At 39.0% G+C, this 18,174-nt stretch overlaps 2 protein-coding genes across 5 annotated transcripts; one reads left to right on the top strand and one right to left on the bottom strand.

Annotated features, from left to right (window-relative positions):
• Positions 1–6: 6 nt before the first annotated feature.
• LOC144663559 (extracellular calcium-sensing receptor-like) lies at positions 7–9,156 on the bottom strand. Of its 4 annotated transcripts, none has more exons than XR_013572626.1 (2): positions 524–4,551; positions 7–210 (listed from the first exon to the last, which is right to left on the bottom strand). XR_013572626.1 is itself a non-coding variant. In XM_078524566.1 (2 exons), exon 2 carries the CDS (start codon positions 3,471–3,473, stop codon positions 822–824), a length of 2,652 nt encoding a protein of 883 aa, XP_078380692.1. In that variant the 5' UTR covers positions 3,474–3,517; positions 8,120–9,156; the 3' UTR covers positions 7–821. The 4 variants fall into 4 exon arrangements, 3 of the variants coding, with proteins under 3 accessions (XP_078380692.1, XP_078380701.1, XP_078380680.1); XM_078524566.1 differs by adding an exon at positions 8,120–9,156 and having other exon boundaries at positions 7–3,517; XM_078524575.1 differs by adding an exon at positions 8,120–8,144 and having other exon boundaries at positions 7–3,512.
• Positions 9,157–14,236: 5,080 nt separating this feature from the next.
• On the top strand, positions 14,237–17,138 carry LOC144663464 (BTB/POZ domain-containing protein 6-like). Its single transcript, XM_078524427.1, has one exon. The coding sequence runs from the start codon at positions 14,298–14,300 to the stop codon at positions 15,675–15,677; it is 1,380 nt and encodes a 459-aa protein (XP_078380553.1). The 5' UTR covers positions 14,237–14,297; the 3' UTR covers positions 15,678–17,138.
• Positions 17,139–18,174: the final 1,036 nt, after the last annotated feature.

The following is an 18,174-nucleotide window of genomic DNA, read 5'->3' as shown; positions in this document are numbered from 1 at the left end:
GAGCTGCTATTTCACTTCACTCCACTTTATTCAGTTTTTTCTTTTCTCCTTCGAGACATATATAAATTAATAAAAGATACAGTCCCAACAGTAATGAATTGCATGTTATTCCAAGTAAATGGAAATGTCAAAGCTACAATCATTGACAAAACCTTGGCACAGTTGTTGTTTTCCTTACTTAAAACACGAAAAAGTCAATTAATTTCCCCTCTCCCCCGTGGGAGGCGCGGTGGCCTAATGGTTAGCGCGCTCGACTCCGAGTCGAACGGCCCGGGTTCGAGGCCTGGCCGGGGCGCTGCGTTGTGTTCTTGGGCAGACACTTTACTCTCACAGTGCCTCTCTCCACCCAGGTGTATAAATGGGTACCGGCGAATTTACTGCTGGGGGGTAACCCTGCGATGGCCTAGCATCCCATCTAGGGGGAAGTAGCAATAGTCCTAGTCGCTTAATGGTACGGAAACCGGGATAAGCTCCGGCTGTATGGGCCTCATGGCTCGGAGACAGACTTTACCTTTACCTTTACCTCCCCCTTTGCAATGTTGCGTAGCATGCAAAAAACTAACAAAACTGAAACGCACTGCACGAGGAGCTTGGGCACATTGTGCTATCCAACACTGAAACGGGGGATGGGGGTGGGTGGGCCAACGACTTTTGTCAATGATTGTAGCCCTCTTTCTGTAGATTGTATCAAAAGTATGAGAACAAGAGCTTCAGTCCCAGTGAAACTGAAAACTCAATGTAAATATAACTCGTATAACGGCCGTACTGTACCGAAACGGATGGAAGGCTTTTACCAAGATGGCCACTTATACTTGGCTACTTCAGAGTGACGACTCTGGAGTAACTTGAGGGGATACTCGCGGTGTCTTGCGTGCTATCGCAGCTGAGGTGGACATTGAATACTTCGCAATCTCTGTGCTTACTGCTTCGCGTGTATTCTGTTCAGGACTGAAGAAAATCACATAAACCTTCGGTCCGAACAGGCAACCAAGAAGAGCGAATGAACTCACAAGGGTGGTTACGCCGCCAATGATGCCCACGTACCACCCCTCCAGGCCAAACTCAACGGGGTAATACGCAGCCGAGGACAGCAGCACAATGTACATGGAAAAACCGATGTATCTTGCCTCGTTGAAATTCTCGGGAATTTTCCTGCCTCTAAAAGCGTAATAGACGCAAGCAAATGAAAGGAGTAGGACAGTAGTTATAGTCATGGCTAAGAGGGCTTGGCCAGTGGCGGATCTGAATGGTTTGCAAACGACGAATACGTACTGAAGTGGACGAACGATCGTTTCTTTAGAAGGCGGGTCGCTAATAATCCAAGCCACAATCAGTATGACTTGTATAGACAGCAAAAAGAGTAAATGAAGTCTTTGTTCTTTGAAAAGGAAGCTCTTTCTTCTTTTCTTTGGCCTGGGAGTGAGACTGTCGGGTAACGGACCCTGAAACTGGAAAGCCCTAACTATTTTTTTTGACTTCAGTAGTAGTATGGACACACATAAAGTATTGACGGTGTATCGCCACATATTTATAGCGCGGCACAAAAGGTCCGTTGGAGTCAACAGATACAGAAAGGCCAAGACGAAGAATAAAGCCACCACTGTCAATAAGAGGAAGCTAAGCTCTTTGTTTGACGCCTTTACTATCGGCGTATTCCGATGCTTGATAAAAACGACAAAGCAAAGAATTGTCAAAGCCAGACCGACAGCTGCCGTGGAGGCCACCACAATCGCGGAAATATTATTCCAGCTCAAGTTATTTTGTGGAAGGTCAATGCATTCTGTCCTCTCCTTGTTGGGTTTTTGCCTCTCGGGACATTCAGAACAGTTTGAATAAATACCACTGGAGCTAATTGTGCCAAGTGGGCAACTAACGCATTCCCAGCAGCAAGGAGACTTTGTTACTCGTCTCTCGCCTGGCTTGCAATCGTGAGAGCACACTGACAATGGGACACCTTTGAATCCTTTCTGACTGTTCCAAGTTATATTTGGAACATCTAGGTGAAGTCTAGGACTGGTTTTCCTGGCCCACCAGCCAACAAGCGTTTCCGAAAAGCCATTAACACTACTCTTAAAGTTTACAACGTCGTAGCACGCCTCCAACGGATCACCATTTTTGTCAAATTCGATTGTCCCTGTCAATCCTTGGAAACTCACATTCCTCAAGTAAAAGTGCAGCTCTTCCCCTTTTATCTTCGATTGCTGAACTGTTGGACATTTACCGCCCTTGAGCAAACCATGTGGTTCTTTACATGTGTACATGTTGTGCAAGGCATTGGCAAATGCGTACACCGCATCAATAGTGTACGAAATGTAGGGACTGCTTGTCAAGGGATTACTAGTTGGGAATGAAAACTGATGTGACAAATCCAGCGATGTATTCTTCCTCATTGCCAAGTAATCCAAATACTCCTTCCACCACGCACTGGTGCTGCCCGTAAAAGTTCTTTTTGCTAGATCGGCCAGGTACTTTTGGAATGGCTCACTGGATTGCGCCTTGGGCAAAATCCCAAAAGATCCATTCAAAGTGTTTGCAAAACGGGCATCTGCGAAGAATGGATCTGATGGGGTTGTTCCATCAGTAAAAATCCATGTTCTTCCTATAACATTTTGTTTGACGACCTCTTCCATGAAATCCCTTGCATACCCTCCGTAAAGCCATACGAAGACAGCTGTAACTTTCTCATTACTCCTAAGGTCGAGAACAATTTGTCGAATTTGGTCGAAATGATCAACACGAGGAACGAACCTTTTGAAGGCAATGCAAAGGTGGTCTCTTTTGTTGGCCTCCTTTTCTATTCCCCAGATTCCGTAACGTCCAAACGAGTCGTCGAGAGCTATTGCACCGACATATGTCCAGTTGAAGAACTCAGCTATGTCAGCTAAAAGACTGGCGCGCCAGTTGTCCGGCGCAACTGTTCGATAGAAGTGACTGTATAGAGTGGCACTCAATTCCACGCTTGTTGCCAACGGGCTGATAGAGGGGATGTGAGCGATCTCGAACAAGCTTGATACCATTATGGCACTGGAAGAATCCATTGGCCCAACAACCCCTGTTATTTCTTTAAGTCCGCCAGACCCGGACCCGTTGAATTCTGTCGAGTTTGTGCAGTTTTGGAGTGAAAAACGATGATCGCTTTTCACAACCAGTTCGTAAGCAGTCTCCACTGCTAAAGCAGGACGTAGGCAGTAATCCCGGATATCAAACCCGAGTGTCACATTTGGTAAAAGCGTTTTGTTTTGGTTGATGCTCTCAATGGCAAATATCATTGCCTCTGTGTAGCCCAGGTTGGTAGCGAGTATGTCACCGCAACCGGCGTTATTGCCTGCGCTCTGATGAAGATCAAACAAGCCTCCTAACACGATATCACCATCTTTATAAGCAGTCGTTGGTGGTAGTAAACAGTTGGCACGATGACTTCCATGACACAACAAGAAAACGGCGAGGATGGTAAACTTTAGACACGAAGACATCGTCTTTCAGTCTTGATAATTAATGGTATTGTCACTTTGCTGCGCTGTGGCGGAAGAGAGATAGTACAAAGAAATCAGATAATTGTCCTCTGTGGTAGAAACTCAGTTTCTTACAGTGTTTCCTGCTCATTGAGGATCGCTGGGAATTCCTTATGTCTTGGTTATAAACTCGTCTCCTAGTTAGGTCTACTTTTAGCACAATAAGTCGGATAGAACTCAAGCTCATAAATAATGGTAAAACACCATACAGCACGATTTTATCTTATGACAGGAGATCGATTGTCTATAAGTAAACACAGTGGCAAGGAGGACGTGCCTATATGGCAAAAAGTAAATGGATTTTAAGTATTTTGGCTTTTTAAACAAATACAAATCAACACGATTGAAAAGGAAGCATTTTCTTAAAATAAACAGAAAAATGACGTGGGCTATAGAGACGGATACCGACTACAACCCGTCAAAAAAATACGTGCACAACTTCAGTGGAGGAATATAATTCCTTAAAGAACAAAGAAAATTACTTTTGATAATGGGGTTGGTATATAAGTTCTATTTTCAACCATTTTTTTTATCAGCGCGTTCACGTTTTACCACGTATGGAAGGCGAACTTCTAAGTACAAAATGGACGGGGGAAGTTATAGTCTAATATTTCACCTGAATATTTCCATATTTTGGGACATGTTATAGATGAAAATCGAATTAATATCATGGATGGACAGCATGCATAAATCAAACTATCTAGAGATTTTGTTCAAAAATCTGGTAAGGTTTCACAATATGATATTTGGTATGCGTTGTCCTTGCTAAATAACGGCTGTGATGATTTTGTTGTTTTAGCTTTTTTTCTTAACACATGTAGTTTTGCAAGGGTCAATTTTAAAGGCCTGTCACTAGGTCGATTTGTGTCAAAATAAGGCAAAAATTAAAAGCAAGCTAAACTAATACCCAACAAAAGTTTCTTAGTCAAATATTTGATTCGGAATAAATATTTAAGTCGCTGCAATAAATAATGAAAACGTCTTGTGGCCGATTAAATTTCAGTTTACACAATAACGCCGAAATAAAAAAAAATATATAGGAAAATTTATTTTTTCTGGCACTTAATGAAGAAAGCGCAGCTCCATACAATGCAAATTCACTTTGCCATCATTTGGGATCAGCTGCTGATTTTACTCTAAAACCGTTAATTTTTGGTTGATCCTCAATTTCAGGCATTTTTAATTGTTATGCTTTATAAGGTAAGATAAGGTAGCTTTCGCGACTGATCCAATCCGCTTTTTCGCATCTTAATAAACTAGTTGGGGAAATAGTCAAAGAAAACCTTTACATACGTTCTTAGTCAATTAGAAAAACTACTAAAAACTGCTATTGTTATAAGCTACATTCAATTTTGTCCGCTGATTGCAAGGTGTCACAAAGGCTCAACTGATCTTGATTGCCGAGTATGTACCTCGACGTTTTACAGCGCCACCTTTGATCCACCTGGATTTCTCGTTCAGACTGATTATGGGCTAACTCACTGTCTCTCAAAAATGTGCACGTTGCGGCTTAAGTATGGGAGAACACCGTGGAGCCGTTGCCAACAGAGCCTGGTTTGTGATGCTTGTGATGCCGACGTTTGTGGGGTGGCTGTTTCAGTGTTGTCGTTGCTATTTTCTTCTATATCAAGAGTGTACTGTCCTGTCTACATAACATTCACTGCTACAACCAAATCTCTAGCATATGGAATGTACCTTGACGTAGAAAAAGGAAACTTGAGCCTTTGGGCACCTTATAATCAGAAGACAAATTTTCTCGGTCCTCGTTCCTGTAAAAGTAGTTGAGCCTTTGGACACCTTATAATCAGAAGACAAATTTTCTCGGCCCTCGTACCTATAAAATAGTTTTCTCTTTCCATTAATTTATACCTGGGTAACTCAAAAGCTGATTAAAAGAAAACATCTTACATCATTTACCCTTTTGCATTCCGAGTCAAGGTCAGTAATTTCTTTGCTTTTTTACTCACAGCAGCCAAGCCAGCTTCGTCGCTTTGAGAGTTTCTATACAACTTGCTCCGTGTTGACACTATCCTCTGAATAAAAGCTTTCTGCCTGCCAGCGAATGATAAAATAAATAAGTTCACACAAAAGCCCCTGTTTTAAATACGAATTCGCTAGAAACCGTTTAATTATGAAATGTCGAAACACCTTGAAGAATCAATAAGGAAACCCCCCGCCCTTGTGGACAATTATAATTTCAAATTTAAAATGCAAACGTTTTCAAAACAAAGGTTCCTGCATGAGCTTTCAAAATTGGAATACATGATATCCATTTCACAGTGAATTGAATAAATACAAAATAACCCTTCTGGTAGATTGGTTTGCACAGAATATGACCTAGACCCTACTTGTGCCACAGCACTAACAAAGAGGTAAAGCCTTCAAAGAACTGACAACTGGCGCCGACCATTTGGCCATTTTAATTTCTCGCGGTTTCTGGCGTGAGGGGATCTCTCTGTGGGGCTGTCTTTGAGAAGCTGATTTAAATACTGTTCACTTGAATAGGTCAGTAAATATAGCCGGAAGTTTTTATTTCGGTGAACCTGACAGCTCCAATTCACTCTCATGTAAACTAGTGTTTTACCTGTATGTGTAAGACCGTAAGCGCAGCGTAATTAGCATAAACAACTGCCAGTTTCAGACTCTCGGAATCTTGGGAAGCAAAACGGCCGAAGAGAATTCATGGAAAACTTTAGCAGAAAAGGAAAAACGGAGGGTCTTCCAACGGCGATAACGTCTGTTATTTACACAATCGACCGCAGGGATGCTGTTAGCGTTATCGAGTCCTCGATGACTCCTGCTTTTTTGGACCATGGCATTATAGCAATCATTATGGAAATTCACGAGACGACTTTGTGTCTCACCGCTATATCGATAAACCGTTTTTGATCATTATAACCTGTTATAACGCTCGCCCCTGACCGGAAATCTTCTCTTTGCTGGCTGGCTATGGCAAAGTAAATAAGTATTAATTTGAAACCTTTGAATAAGTTTTTCGAAACGTCATAACACAGAAACACCTGTTCTAAGTTGTTGACAAAAGCATTTAAACTTTCCTTTCCTTTCAAAAGTCTATCATCCATAGGACACTATAGACGTTTTAGAATAGGCGCAGTATCGTCAGATTAACTGTTGGGCCCATGCAACTGCTTTTGTAGCAACTTTTTTTCAAAACAGCGGTGAACCTTCAGATTCCCAGCTCAGACAAAGGCAGAAAATAGAATATCGATCCAAATATCAATTAGCATGCAAACAACAACGTTATGGTGCTGTGCAGACGAAAACTTCTGGCGTGTAACCTGAAAGGTAGCGGTATTTTGTGATCAGTTTAGACTTGTGTTTCGCACTATTATTGTTTGTCACTTCAGTACTGATTAACACTTCGTTCATTTGGGTTATTGATAAAAGATTTATAATGGTCCTGTTTTCAGTTCTCTAATTAATCATTTTTTTGTGTGAGACTGCACTAACTGAACGCGACACTATTGTTGCGGCAAGGCTTGTCGGCTTCTTAAAACGTTTTACGTTTGTGTCATTGCAAGCCTCCAGTTTTAAGTAACGTAGAATTACCTTCAAGACCTCTTCTACCCCGGATAATGACCACAACCAAAAACAGTGAGAACTATTGCATTGAATCACCTTCTCTCCTTTTGAAAACAAGTTCGCTCACTGCAACATCATGTGGGCAACTCTCACACTGATCACCTGCGGTCTGTTCCTTGCATGTACAGTTTTTCAGACCATTTAATTCGACTTATATATAGGCGGGAAACAGCTTAAACGGAACCCCTGATGGATACACTACCATAACTTCGATTGGCTACACTATGAACAAAACATTAGTGTACACAAGTGAAGGATTTTTAGGTACAATCAAGTGATTTTTACACACAATCTTGGCTTATACTGTTCTTTAGTGTTTTTCACTTAATTCAGAAACTTGTGTATGCACCTGCTACATTATAAAGGCAACATTAAGGTTGGTGAAAATGATGAATACATTCGTCACACAGAAAAATTATCAGGATTTTACATATGCGGATGCTATAATCCGGCTTTTAAAAATGCAAAGAAACTTGTTTATTCTGCAAGCCATTGTATGTTCTCACCCAAAGAAACCGAATATCAGTTAAACTGGTACCAAAATGGGAGTATGAAAAAACGACGAGCCACATATCCCGGGAGCAAATTAGCAGGATTTCGGAGAAAACTATTGCTAAAAAATAATTACGAATTACTTTGGCCCAAAACAAAAAAAAACAACTGAACGTGGTATTTAACGCTTTCGTTTCAATTTGTGTTATTCATACATCAGTGATAATTTAAGACATTTGCAAGAAATGTTATATTACCAAGAGTATTGTAGTTATTACACAAAAGGCGAGTCACACATCAGTGTAATGTTGTAGTAGTGTTCACGGCTTGGCTAGTGGTTCCTTAAACGTCCTCGACTTCAAAATGTATTTATTTATTTTAAAATACTAAGGCTGTATTCATTAAGCCATGCATCGCTTAACTCTAAAAACGTTTCGCCGTTAAAAAATTATATCTCTGGAACAATAAACGTTCTTTTAACACATTGCGTAAATCGTTATGATCGTACATACCTTGTATTTTTTTGCCGGGTTTTCGTCGATCGGTGGTCAATGTGCACTGACAAAAAAGACAAACAGTTGCAGTATTGACGTTTAAAACGTGTCAAAAAGGCTTTCAAGCTGTCATTTTGACTGCTAATGTTTCAAAATTGCGCCAATTGAGCTAATAACATGAATTATTGCGCATATGATTGGTTAATAAGAACGTCGACCACATCCCGCTTATGAAAAAGTTATGAAACCTGCTGATGTATGAGACATTTGTGATATTGCCTGTGCAGAAATGAAGTAATCTATATCTTTCTTTCGTAACCTTTGGTAGGTCCAATTGCCTCTGTAAATTTGCGGCAAAGACAAAGTGAGGCCTATATTTTGACGTATCGATTAACTAATAGAAAAGTTGAAAATAATAACTTAGTATACTAAAAGCGTTTAGTATTCATGATATCTTCTCCAGATCAAATGACGTTCAAAATAAATGCATAGATCGCTTAAGCTTAAAAGCCCTTTCATACACGATTCTTTCTTGACTTGAATATCACCAGTCGAGTCGTGATATTAACACAGAATACTGCTTCCTGTTTGTTTTAGTTTCTTTTTCGTCGCTCCTGAGTTGACGCGCGAACGCAAACAGTTTTCATCGTTTTTGTTTATTTGACAGGTGTTTGTCTTACTTCTTCAAGTTTTTTTCTTGTGACATAAATGGTTACTTAATATTGATAACTATAAAAGCCGAAATCTGTTCGTGTGTGAAGTCCTAAGTATAAGTAACATAAAGAAAGAAAGAATTTCAGTTTCTACATGGCCGCAGAACGACAACAAACACCATTTGCAGTGCATGTCTTATAAAGCGCTCCATCATAAAACGAAATAATTAAACCCACCTGTCTCTTACGTCAACATTATATCCATTACTGTGGTAATGATTAAAAAAATGGAAAACATAATTGCTGTTCTGTGGCAACGAAAAAAACAAATTATTACAAATAGAATTCATTATGTTTTTCTCTGTTGGGTGGCAATAACCTAAACAGCCTGGTACTGAGTGTAACAGCTGCCGGAGTAAGCTCATGGGTATAACCCCTCACTCAAGACTTGTATTGACCAGACCCATTAATTTGATTGAAGTAGCGAAAATTTATTCCTAGGAATATAACATAAACATTGTCACGGGCTTGTTATGGTTATGTGCTTATTTAGGACCCGGTTTAGCCTGTTGTTCCAGGCGTTCGGTTAGTTGGGAGCGAGGAACGGTGAGTAAAAACAGAGGGGAGTATTATTATTATTATTATTATTATTATTATTATTATTATTATTATTATTATTATTATTATTATTATTAATCTTTATTGAGTACTTTCCATACAAACTTGAATCTCAGGTGTATCTGGCTAAAAAGAGAATTATTATTATTATTGTTATTATTATTATTATTTTTATTATTATATCGAAAATAAAAGTATTATTATTATTAGTTTATTATTATTATTATTATTATTATTATTATTATCATTATTTTTTTATTATTGTTCTTATTCACTCCCCGTTCTTTGTGCTCCTCTCCAAAAACCGAACGCATGGAGCAGGTTATGCCGGGTTGGTCAAAGCACGAAAAAGTTAATCAGATATAATTTTTTGCAAATAGATTGCGAGCTTGATAAGCGCTCCTAAGAAGCATGCGCGGTTTGCCTCTTTTCATTAGTTTCCGTTGGTCAGAATCGTGCGGGCCCATTCTCGTTCCCAGAGCCTTCCGTTTCTTTTGGTCACGTGGTCGGCGAAACGAAGGGCTCTGGTAACACTGACTACCGGATGACGTAAAATCCACGACATCCGGTAGCGCATGCCCACTGCATAAATGTTCGTCTGCGCCTGCTCAGTAAAAGAAAGGGGAAGGCTGGGGCTGACTTAGACGAGAAGAAAGCGAATTTGAAAGAAGATACGACATTTGAGTTTGGCGTTCGAAAGAGCTGTACAGCAATCCTTGCTACAATTGTCGGAGGACATCAAGAAACAAGGAATGGAACAGGAAGACGGCAGATAGAAAAGTTAGAATCCAGAGGAATTGGAGTCATAGTGTTTAAACACGGAGTCGAGGAAATCATCAGCTGATATAAACATTCCGACGGTTGATGATACTGTGAAATTTATTTATGGCCATGCGGAGGTATTGTAGAAAATTCAGAGCTAAAAAAGCGGCTGAGCGATGAGGTATCATTCTATTGAGCGGCGGTAAGAAATATCACATTGAATTTCAAAGTCTTCATGTATTCATGAACTCCATTTAGTGTGTATATCTTGTATAAGCTAAGTTAACGTTGATAGTGCAAATGTTTGCAATATTTTTAATGCAATAAAAAGTGCAACCGAGTTACACCTTACAAAAGATGTACTTTTCATTTGTTCATAAACAAAGGTCTGCTTCGTGAATATGTTATTCCAATAAACTCCCAACAAACTCCCAGACTGTTATTCGGTCTTTTTCCGGAAACATTTTCAAACTGACCGGAAGTATAACGAAAATTGCGTAGAAGCGTTTCATTTTTTTACCTAATTACGCATGCAGTTTTTATCAGCCAATCAAAAAAATCATATTTTTTACCGTTACCAGGGCCACTACGTCATGTCATTTAAAAAAATACGCGTGGCCCTGGGGAAGAGGATGGTGCGGGCCGGGCTCTGACCATTGATCGTGTAGGAAAATGGCTGATGGGCCCAGTTAGCTGATAATAAATGTGATTGGAGATTCTGATAAAAGCACAAGGGGTACTGATAACTTTTCGATTTTCTTCGCTTTCCTGTGAGGCCAAAGATTCGTGGGATTCTTTCCGACACGTGACCGATTCAAATGAAAATGCGCGAGAAGAATCAGGCAAAAAAGTAAAAGGAAAACGAATACGAAAACACAAGAAGTCACCAACATGTCTCTAAGCAAAGAGCCCGAAAACAAGATCTCGCTTTCACTGCCCCTGTAAAGTGGAAGGATGGATAAGAATAACAGTCGAGTTCCAGTTCTTTTCTCTTTGACCTCGACAACAAGTCCTCGAGTGTACTCAGTTCCTCGTACAGAAGCGGTCGATGTTTGCTTTAAAATAAACCATCCGCGAAATTGATCGCTCAGCGTGCTTGAGGATCGGCATAATTAATTAATATTACTTTGCAAACAGCGAGAAGTATTGAATTCAGGTCAGTATAGCCAGCACAAAGTTTTTTTTTTCAAACACTTCTTAAAACCGGGTGTACTAAGTTTTGCTAATCCTTTAATACACCGGAATTCTAGTAGTTAACGTAACTTCTTTCTTAAATATATTTGTTGTCAGGTGGCCTGTAAGCAAATCCGGGAAGCAAGAAGCAAAATAAATTTTTGAATAGCGTATCGGACTGAACATTAAACTCAAATATTTCTTACCCATTTTGCCAAGTGTAGATATAGCTCATACAATGTACACGGTACCGTCAAGGAATAACAACTTAACTGGAAATCGATGTTGATTCTCCGGAGCATAAGTAAACGTAGACTGGTCTTTCCATGCAAAATAATCTGTTTATCGACAGAATTTGGCCGCTAATTGGTTGCACGTCTTGATGGACAAGCGAAAAGAATTCATTATCGAAATTTCTCTTGTCGAAATACAAAACAAAGTGGATATTACTAGCTGCCTTTTGAAATGGCTTGAATGAAATTTAATTAACAAGTTGGATAACGAGGTCTGTTGAGCTTAAAAAGCTTTTAACAAGTTTGATAATTTTAAAAGATAAAAGATTTATATACAAAGGAAAAAATAGTTTTATATCGCATGCAGCAATTAACCAAAATCTCAGTAATAGATGGCTAGTCCCCGCCGCCCGCAGGCAGAGGTGTACTTGAGCTTAATCGACAAGAATTTAATATTGAAGTACAAAACGTTTTTCTTTTTTTTTTCAGATACAGTGAATATATTATTAATACACCTTATTCGATGGTTTAACATAAAATACGCGCAGATATTTTGCGAGTTGCGTAGTATTTTTCCGAGCCCCGTGGGGCGAGGAAAAGTACGAGCAATGCGCAAAATGTCCGCTCGTATTATCTGTTTAACCATCGAATAAGGGATTTATTATTCCACTATTTCTTCCACTAAGTTTGGGTCTGTATTCCGTAAGTTTGTCCGTCCGTATTTTTGTCCTGTTCTACAGTGTAATAACGTGGCTTATTTTGTGCGTTCTTTTGCCCTAATATGGTAAAATGGCGCAGTAGGGGAATAATAAGGGATTTTATATCATTCCACTATTTCTTCCACTATAAAGTTTCGGTCCGTATTCTGTAAGTTTGTCCGTCCGCGCTTTTGCCCTGTTCTACACTGTGGTATATTTTGTGCGTTCTTTTGACCTTATATGGTAAAATGTTGCAATAGTGGAATAATAAGCTAATTACCTTAGAAATGTCCTAGCTTCTTTTTTTCTCTCTTGATAATCTTCAGAAATAATGCAGTGAATATCCCTAATCACATAAATGGATGTCCTACGACTTACGCAATTGAATTGAAAAGATCAAGAAGAATCAGGTAACAAAAATAAAAGGGAAACGAAAAAGCACAGAAAGACACGAAGAACCTGTCCCTTAGCAAAGAGCCCAAGAATGAGGGTCTCAATGGGGTGGTGGCTTTTACGGTTAACGGTAAAATTTTTGGTTCTTTTACGGCTAACGGTTAATTTATTTCCATTACGGTTAAGAGAAGTTAAAAATTAATTTCCATTGTTTTGAAAATTTAAAAATTAACTTCCATTATTGAAAAATATATTTTAGGTCTCAAGGCCATTTTGAGACGATGAAGTGATCAAGTCTGTATTATTTAAAATTACTAAGCGATTTTTTACGGTTACCATATTTTACGGCTAACAGTTAAATTTTTCCAATTTTTACGCCTAACGGCTAAATTTTTGGCCGTTTTATGGCTAACGGTAAACCTCATTGAGACCCTCAAGAATAACTCTTCATGGACAGTTGAATTTGTTCTTTTCTCGAACGTTTTAGAAGCCTGTGGCCTCTCATCTCAGTCATAAAAATGTTTAATTTTCTGTCTTCACAAGCCTTAGCCTAGTTAGCCAAGCTCAGCTCATGTAGATCAGTGATTGACAAAGCGTGCTGAAAATTAGTGAACACGTGGCCATTACTTCCGGTCAAACTGATAAGATAGTAAAGACGGACATTAAACTGTTTTGATTAAAAATATAATTCAAACAGCGGTGATAAACATGATGATAAAAAATCGCATTTTACTAAACTTGACGTTTCGTATGCTAAGCTACATACATTTTCAAAAGTATGACCGTTAAAACTTTTTGGCAACAATTTATATATTGTAATGAAAGTGGTCTGGAACCAAGACTGAGAGTCGACTGAGACGATTGATCTTCAGCAGTAACTGAATAAATGTAGTGACACTTCAGTTAAAAAAGCAGCAACCTCTCACTGCCTACATTTGCATTTAATGAGGGTTGAAGTTCTTGGATAAATAATGTCTCCTTTAATTTTACAGTGGAGGTCAGTCTTGCCACCCAGATGCAAGGATTTTGAAATGATCCCATTGGCCATTTGATGTTGTGGCCTGTGGTTTTAATGTGATCAGCAATAGCTGATGGATGGTCACATTTAGTAAGAGCCTTAAAATGTTCAGTTTTTCTGAACATTTTTTTTAAACTGTGTTGTTGTTTGTTTGTTTTTTTGCCGCAATCTGATTGGCTTAAAACTCGAGAGTGTCTGATGAAGCGTATACTTTATTATTCAACAAATGCGCGCGCTGCCCATATATGGTAAAAATTTTAACGTTATCTGTCATCCGTACATAACAAATATCCTGCGATATACGTAGGTTCCGAAAATTCGTCCAAAGTCTTGTAACGCACTGCAAAATTAAACTTTTTCTATCTGCAAAATGTGTTTCGTTGACAAATTGTTGAATAATAAAACAATTATCCTGCTCAATCTTGCGGAATATCGTCTGATTTTAGCCAACTCGGCCTACGGCCTCGTCGGCTAAGTACCAGGTGATATTCCGCGCGATTTCGCAGGATAATTGTTAATTAACGCAATATTCCTGAACAAAGCAGCCCGCTGTCCAAAAGTGAGCCCGCTAAGGGGTTACAGTATTCCGCGAAGCGTGCAGCATTTATTTTCCAGTCAAAAGTAGTCTCAGTTCATAGGAAAGTTACCATGTCTACACTTAAAGCTCTAGCAAAGAACTGGCCGATGGATCATAAAGAAAGATGTAAGTCTATGTTCAACAACGAGATCCTAAGTGACGTCAAATTTGTCGTTCAAGCGTCCCGAAACAGCGAAAATGGAGAAAGCGACAGCAAGAAACGCAAGATTGTAATTCCAGCGCACAAGTTATTGCTGTCGATTTGCAGTCCTGTGTTTTTTGCTATGTTTTGCGGTGAAATGGCTGAAACCAAAGAACATATTGATCTCCCTGACTGTGAATACGAAGGTATGTTGGAGTTGTTGCGTTACATCTACACCGATGAAGTTTGCTTGAACGGTAATAACGTGATGCAAGTGTTGTATCTGGCCGAGAAATACATGATTCGTAGCCTGACCGATGAATGTGCTGGGTATATAGGGAAGAATCTAGATTTATCAAACGTGTTTTGTGTCTTAAAACACGCCCAATGGTATGAAAATAAAGATCTTTTGTGTCATTGCTGGGATTTGATTGACAAAGAGACGGAGGAGGCCTTGAAATCAAATGACTTTCCGAGCATGGAGAGATCTTTTCTAAACCAGTTAGTGGAAAGAGATACCCTGAGCATCAGAGAAGTGGAGTTGTTCAAGGCTGTAGATTGCTGGGCAAAAGAAGAATGCAAGAGGCAACAGCTGAAAGCAGACGGCTCTGTTAAAAGACAACTTCTTGGAGAACAGATAGTCAAAAATATTCGTTTTCCGATCATGAAGCAGAGAGATTTCATAGATTTTGTTCTTCAAAGCAAGATATTAACAGAAGAAGAAACAAGAAGCATTATGAATTGTTTTAGTTCCAGTGAGACTGCACCTGTTGGATTTCTGGATGTTCATAGGTGGGGTCCCCTTTCACGGTGTTGTAGATTCAAGAGTTTTCTTCCTGATAGCTATTATGAGTATGGTCCTAACGATGAAAACTGGCTTCCACTGACAGTTGACAAGGGCGTGATGTTACATGGTGTATCTCTTCTAGGTAATGATGGTGGTGAATTTACAGTTAATTTGCGAGTAGCATTTTTCATCGATAATGAAGGTGATGATGTTGACCATGATCATGACGATGATGATGAATTAGTTCTTGCATCCAAGGCTGGGATTTTTACATCTAAAAGGAGACATTGTAGCTATGGATATTATTATGGCTTTGATGTTGTATTTGATCAACCTATTGCTTTAGAAAAAGACTTTCTTTACTTTGTTAGTATATCAGTAACTGGCCCTGGCTACTGTATTGCAAACGGGGCTACCAATGTAGTTCAGGTTTCAGGAGTGAAATTCGACTTCAACCCCAATATGACAGACGACGTTCCCCAATGTACATGTGCAGAGCTATTATTCAAAGTAAAAGAATGATCCTGAAAGTAACAGCAGGCTTATTTACATTAACTGTGTAGGTTCACTGCATCCCATGGGGTACTCCATGTAGTGCGCTATTGGCCATTCCGAGGTTGTGCAGGGAACTGGGGCGAGTTTTTAATTTTGAGCAATCGATAATCTGACACCACCACAGTAAAGAAGCCGATGAGATTGGTTATTTCACCGCGTTTGATGCTTTTAGGTTGAACAGAGAGGAAGTTATGGGCCTTGAAACATGGTTAAAAATCCATACAAACGTCTCTTATTTTGAGACAGCGTCCCCCCCAAAACCATATAAACTCTTAATTTTTTTATGATTTTTGAGATATTCTTTAAAATGGGCAAACACTGTGATTTTCATCTTAGTTTCTTTCAAATAATGGGTCTTTGGCAAGATTTTACAGCTGTCACAAAACAGGTTAAAAAATTTAAGAGTTAATATATTTTTCGGGGACGCTGGCTCACATGTATGGATTTTGAACCATGTTTCAAGTTCCATACCACTTCGTTTCTGTTTATCCTGAAAGCATCAAATTTTCAATACCAATCTCACCATGATCTTTCATGTGATAGCGTCAGATTATCGATTACTTAAAATTTGAAACTTGCACCAGTTCCCTGTGCAACTTCGGAACGGCCAATAAGGGGAGGCTCTACTCAAAAGGGGTTTCTTTTTTGTCCTTGTAGCATGCAAAAAAGACTGATTAAGGGGCTGTAAAAATAGTCTTTGGACCAGAAGGGTAGCATCTAAATCAAATTATTAGAAAAGGGGGAAAACTGAGCTGAAACTCCTACCAGAAATTACAATGCAAAGATTGGTGTGAATTGATAGAAGGAGAAGTGCTGCAATTTTCTCGAGTAAGTAGGCAGCAAATAAAGCCTCAGAATACAATAAATTGGATTAGGAACCAAGTATATAAGTTTTTAAAATTTTTGTGGATCAAATTCGACCAAAAGAAATGTTATTATGTTATTGATTGTTGTAAAATTAACCTTCAAAAAGATGTTTTGTTCAAAAATCTTTCATCTTTATCAGTTGATGGAATGCAAATGTAATGGTGAGATGACATGAGATGTAGCAAATCAGCAAAAAATGATGTAAATGTTAGTGATGTCAATACAATCATTCCCAGCATTTGGATGTCTTAGAAAATTGTTTTATGTGTTTGTTTTATGTGTTGTGTTTTAAGTGAATATTTTTAATTACCAGTTTTAAGTCCTTTATATGTTCAATTTTAACACGCAAAAATATTTAAAATCACTTAATGAGTGATTGAAGAAGTAATCTTAGTTTGAGATCTATTTAACAAATAAAGGAAAATTTTGAGTTTCATGTCATATCCATGTTTTCATTCCACTGCATTGTCACCAAGTATAGTGAAGTCCTGAACAAGTTTTGCATACCAGCAGAAGCTGCTAAGCCAGTGGTTCCCCATCTCTTGAATTGTTTTGGCCACAAGTCTTATCCTATTTTTGGAAATGAATGCTTGTTTTCTTGACTCAGCTAACAGATGAAGTTTTTCTTTTTTTGATTACATGGTGGGGCATAGCCAGTGGCGTGTTCCAAAGTCCCCTTTTGGACTATGACCAAAGCTATTTCAAACCAAAAAAAATTGACCAGATCTGCCCCCCCCCCCCCCCCGCCTTGTTCGCCAGATGAGATCTTTGTTGTTCAAGAAAAAGAAAAATTTCAAAAGCCATGACATGCTATATTGAGGAATGCTGGCCTTGTTTGGCACTGAGAATTTTAGAAATTTGTGTTCAAAATCAAGGAAATGCCATTTCTGAGACCTAAAATTTTAAAATATTGCAGGATATCAGTTATGTATGAATGATGGATGATTTGCTGAATAATAATGTAAAAGAAATGGTGAAAATAAATTAAACAAGAAATCTTTTCTTATCCACCTATGATTCTTGTAAGCTAGGCTCAGTCATAAGGCTGTGGCTTAAGTGACTGAAACCTAGACAATAGAGCGGTTTTCACTTGAGTGTCAAAAGTAATTCGCGTTTTTGCATTGGTTTTTCATTACTACGTTTTGAGATTGGTTTAAAACCATCGCGCCACTTTCTCCGCCAATCAGAAGTAAAACCAAAACCAATCATGACGCGCTCGCGCCCGTTTTCCTGCGCTTCGTGCCGGCTACATGTACTGTATTTACTTGAATAAGCGCCGCCCTCGAATAAGCGCCGCATATGGAACAAAAAAGTTAATAAGCGCCGCCCCCGAATAAGCGCCGCAGTTCTCGATGCGGCGCTTATTCGAGGAATTCCGTTAAACTAAATAAGAACTATTAAGCAAACTTGGACATTTCTTTCCGTCAAAAATAGTTCAAAATGATTGTTTTACGCTCACCCATTAGTTTTTCTATCCAACATTCTACAATACCTAGTTCTGTAAATGTTGTGAATTCCGCGAACTTTGCCAGAGCAGCTAGCGCCTTTTCTTTATTCAGCAAACGACAAATACTGACAATCAAAAGACGCTATTTTC

The sequence above is a fragment of the Oculina patagonica genome, chromosome 1 (assembly GCF_052425735.1).
Source record: "Oculina patagonica isolate OP01 chromosome 1, crgOcupat, whole genome shotgun sequence".
Taxonomy (NCBI): domain Eukaryota; kingdom Metazoa; phylum Cnidaria; class Anthozoa; order Scleractinia; family Oculinidae; genus Oculina; species Oculina patagonica.
Note: the sequence above shows the minus strand (reverse complement) of the source record. Positions and strands in the feature narration are given on the sequence as shown.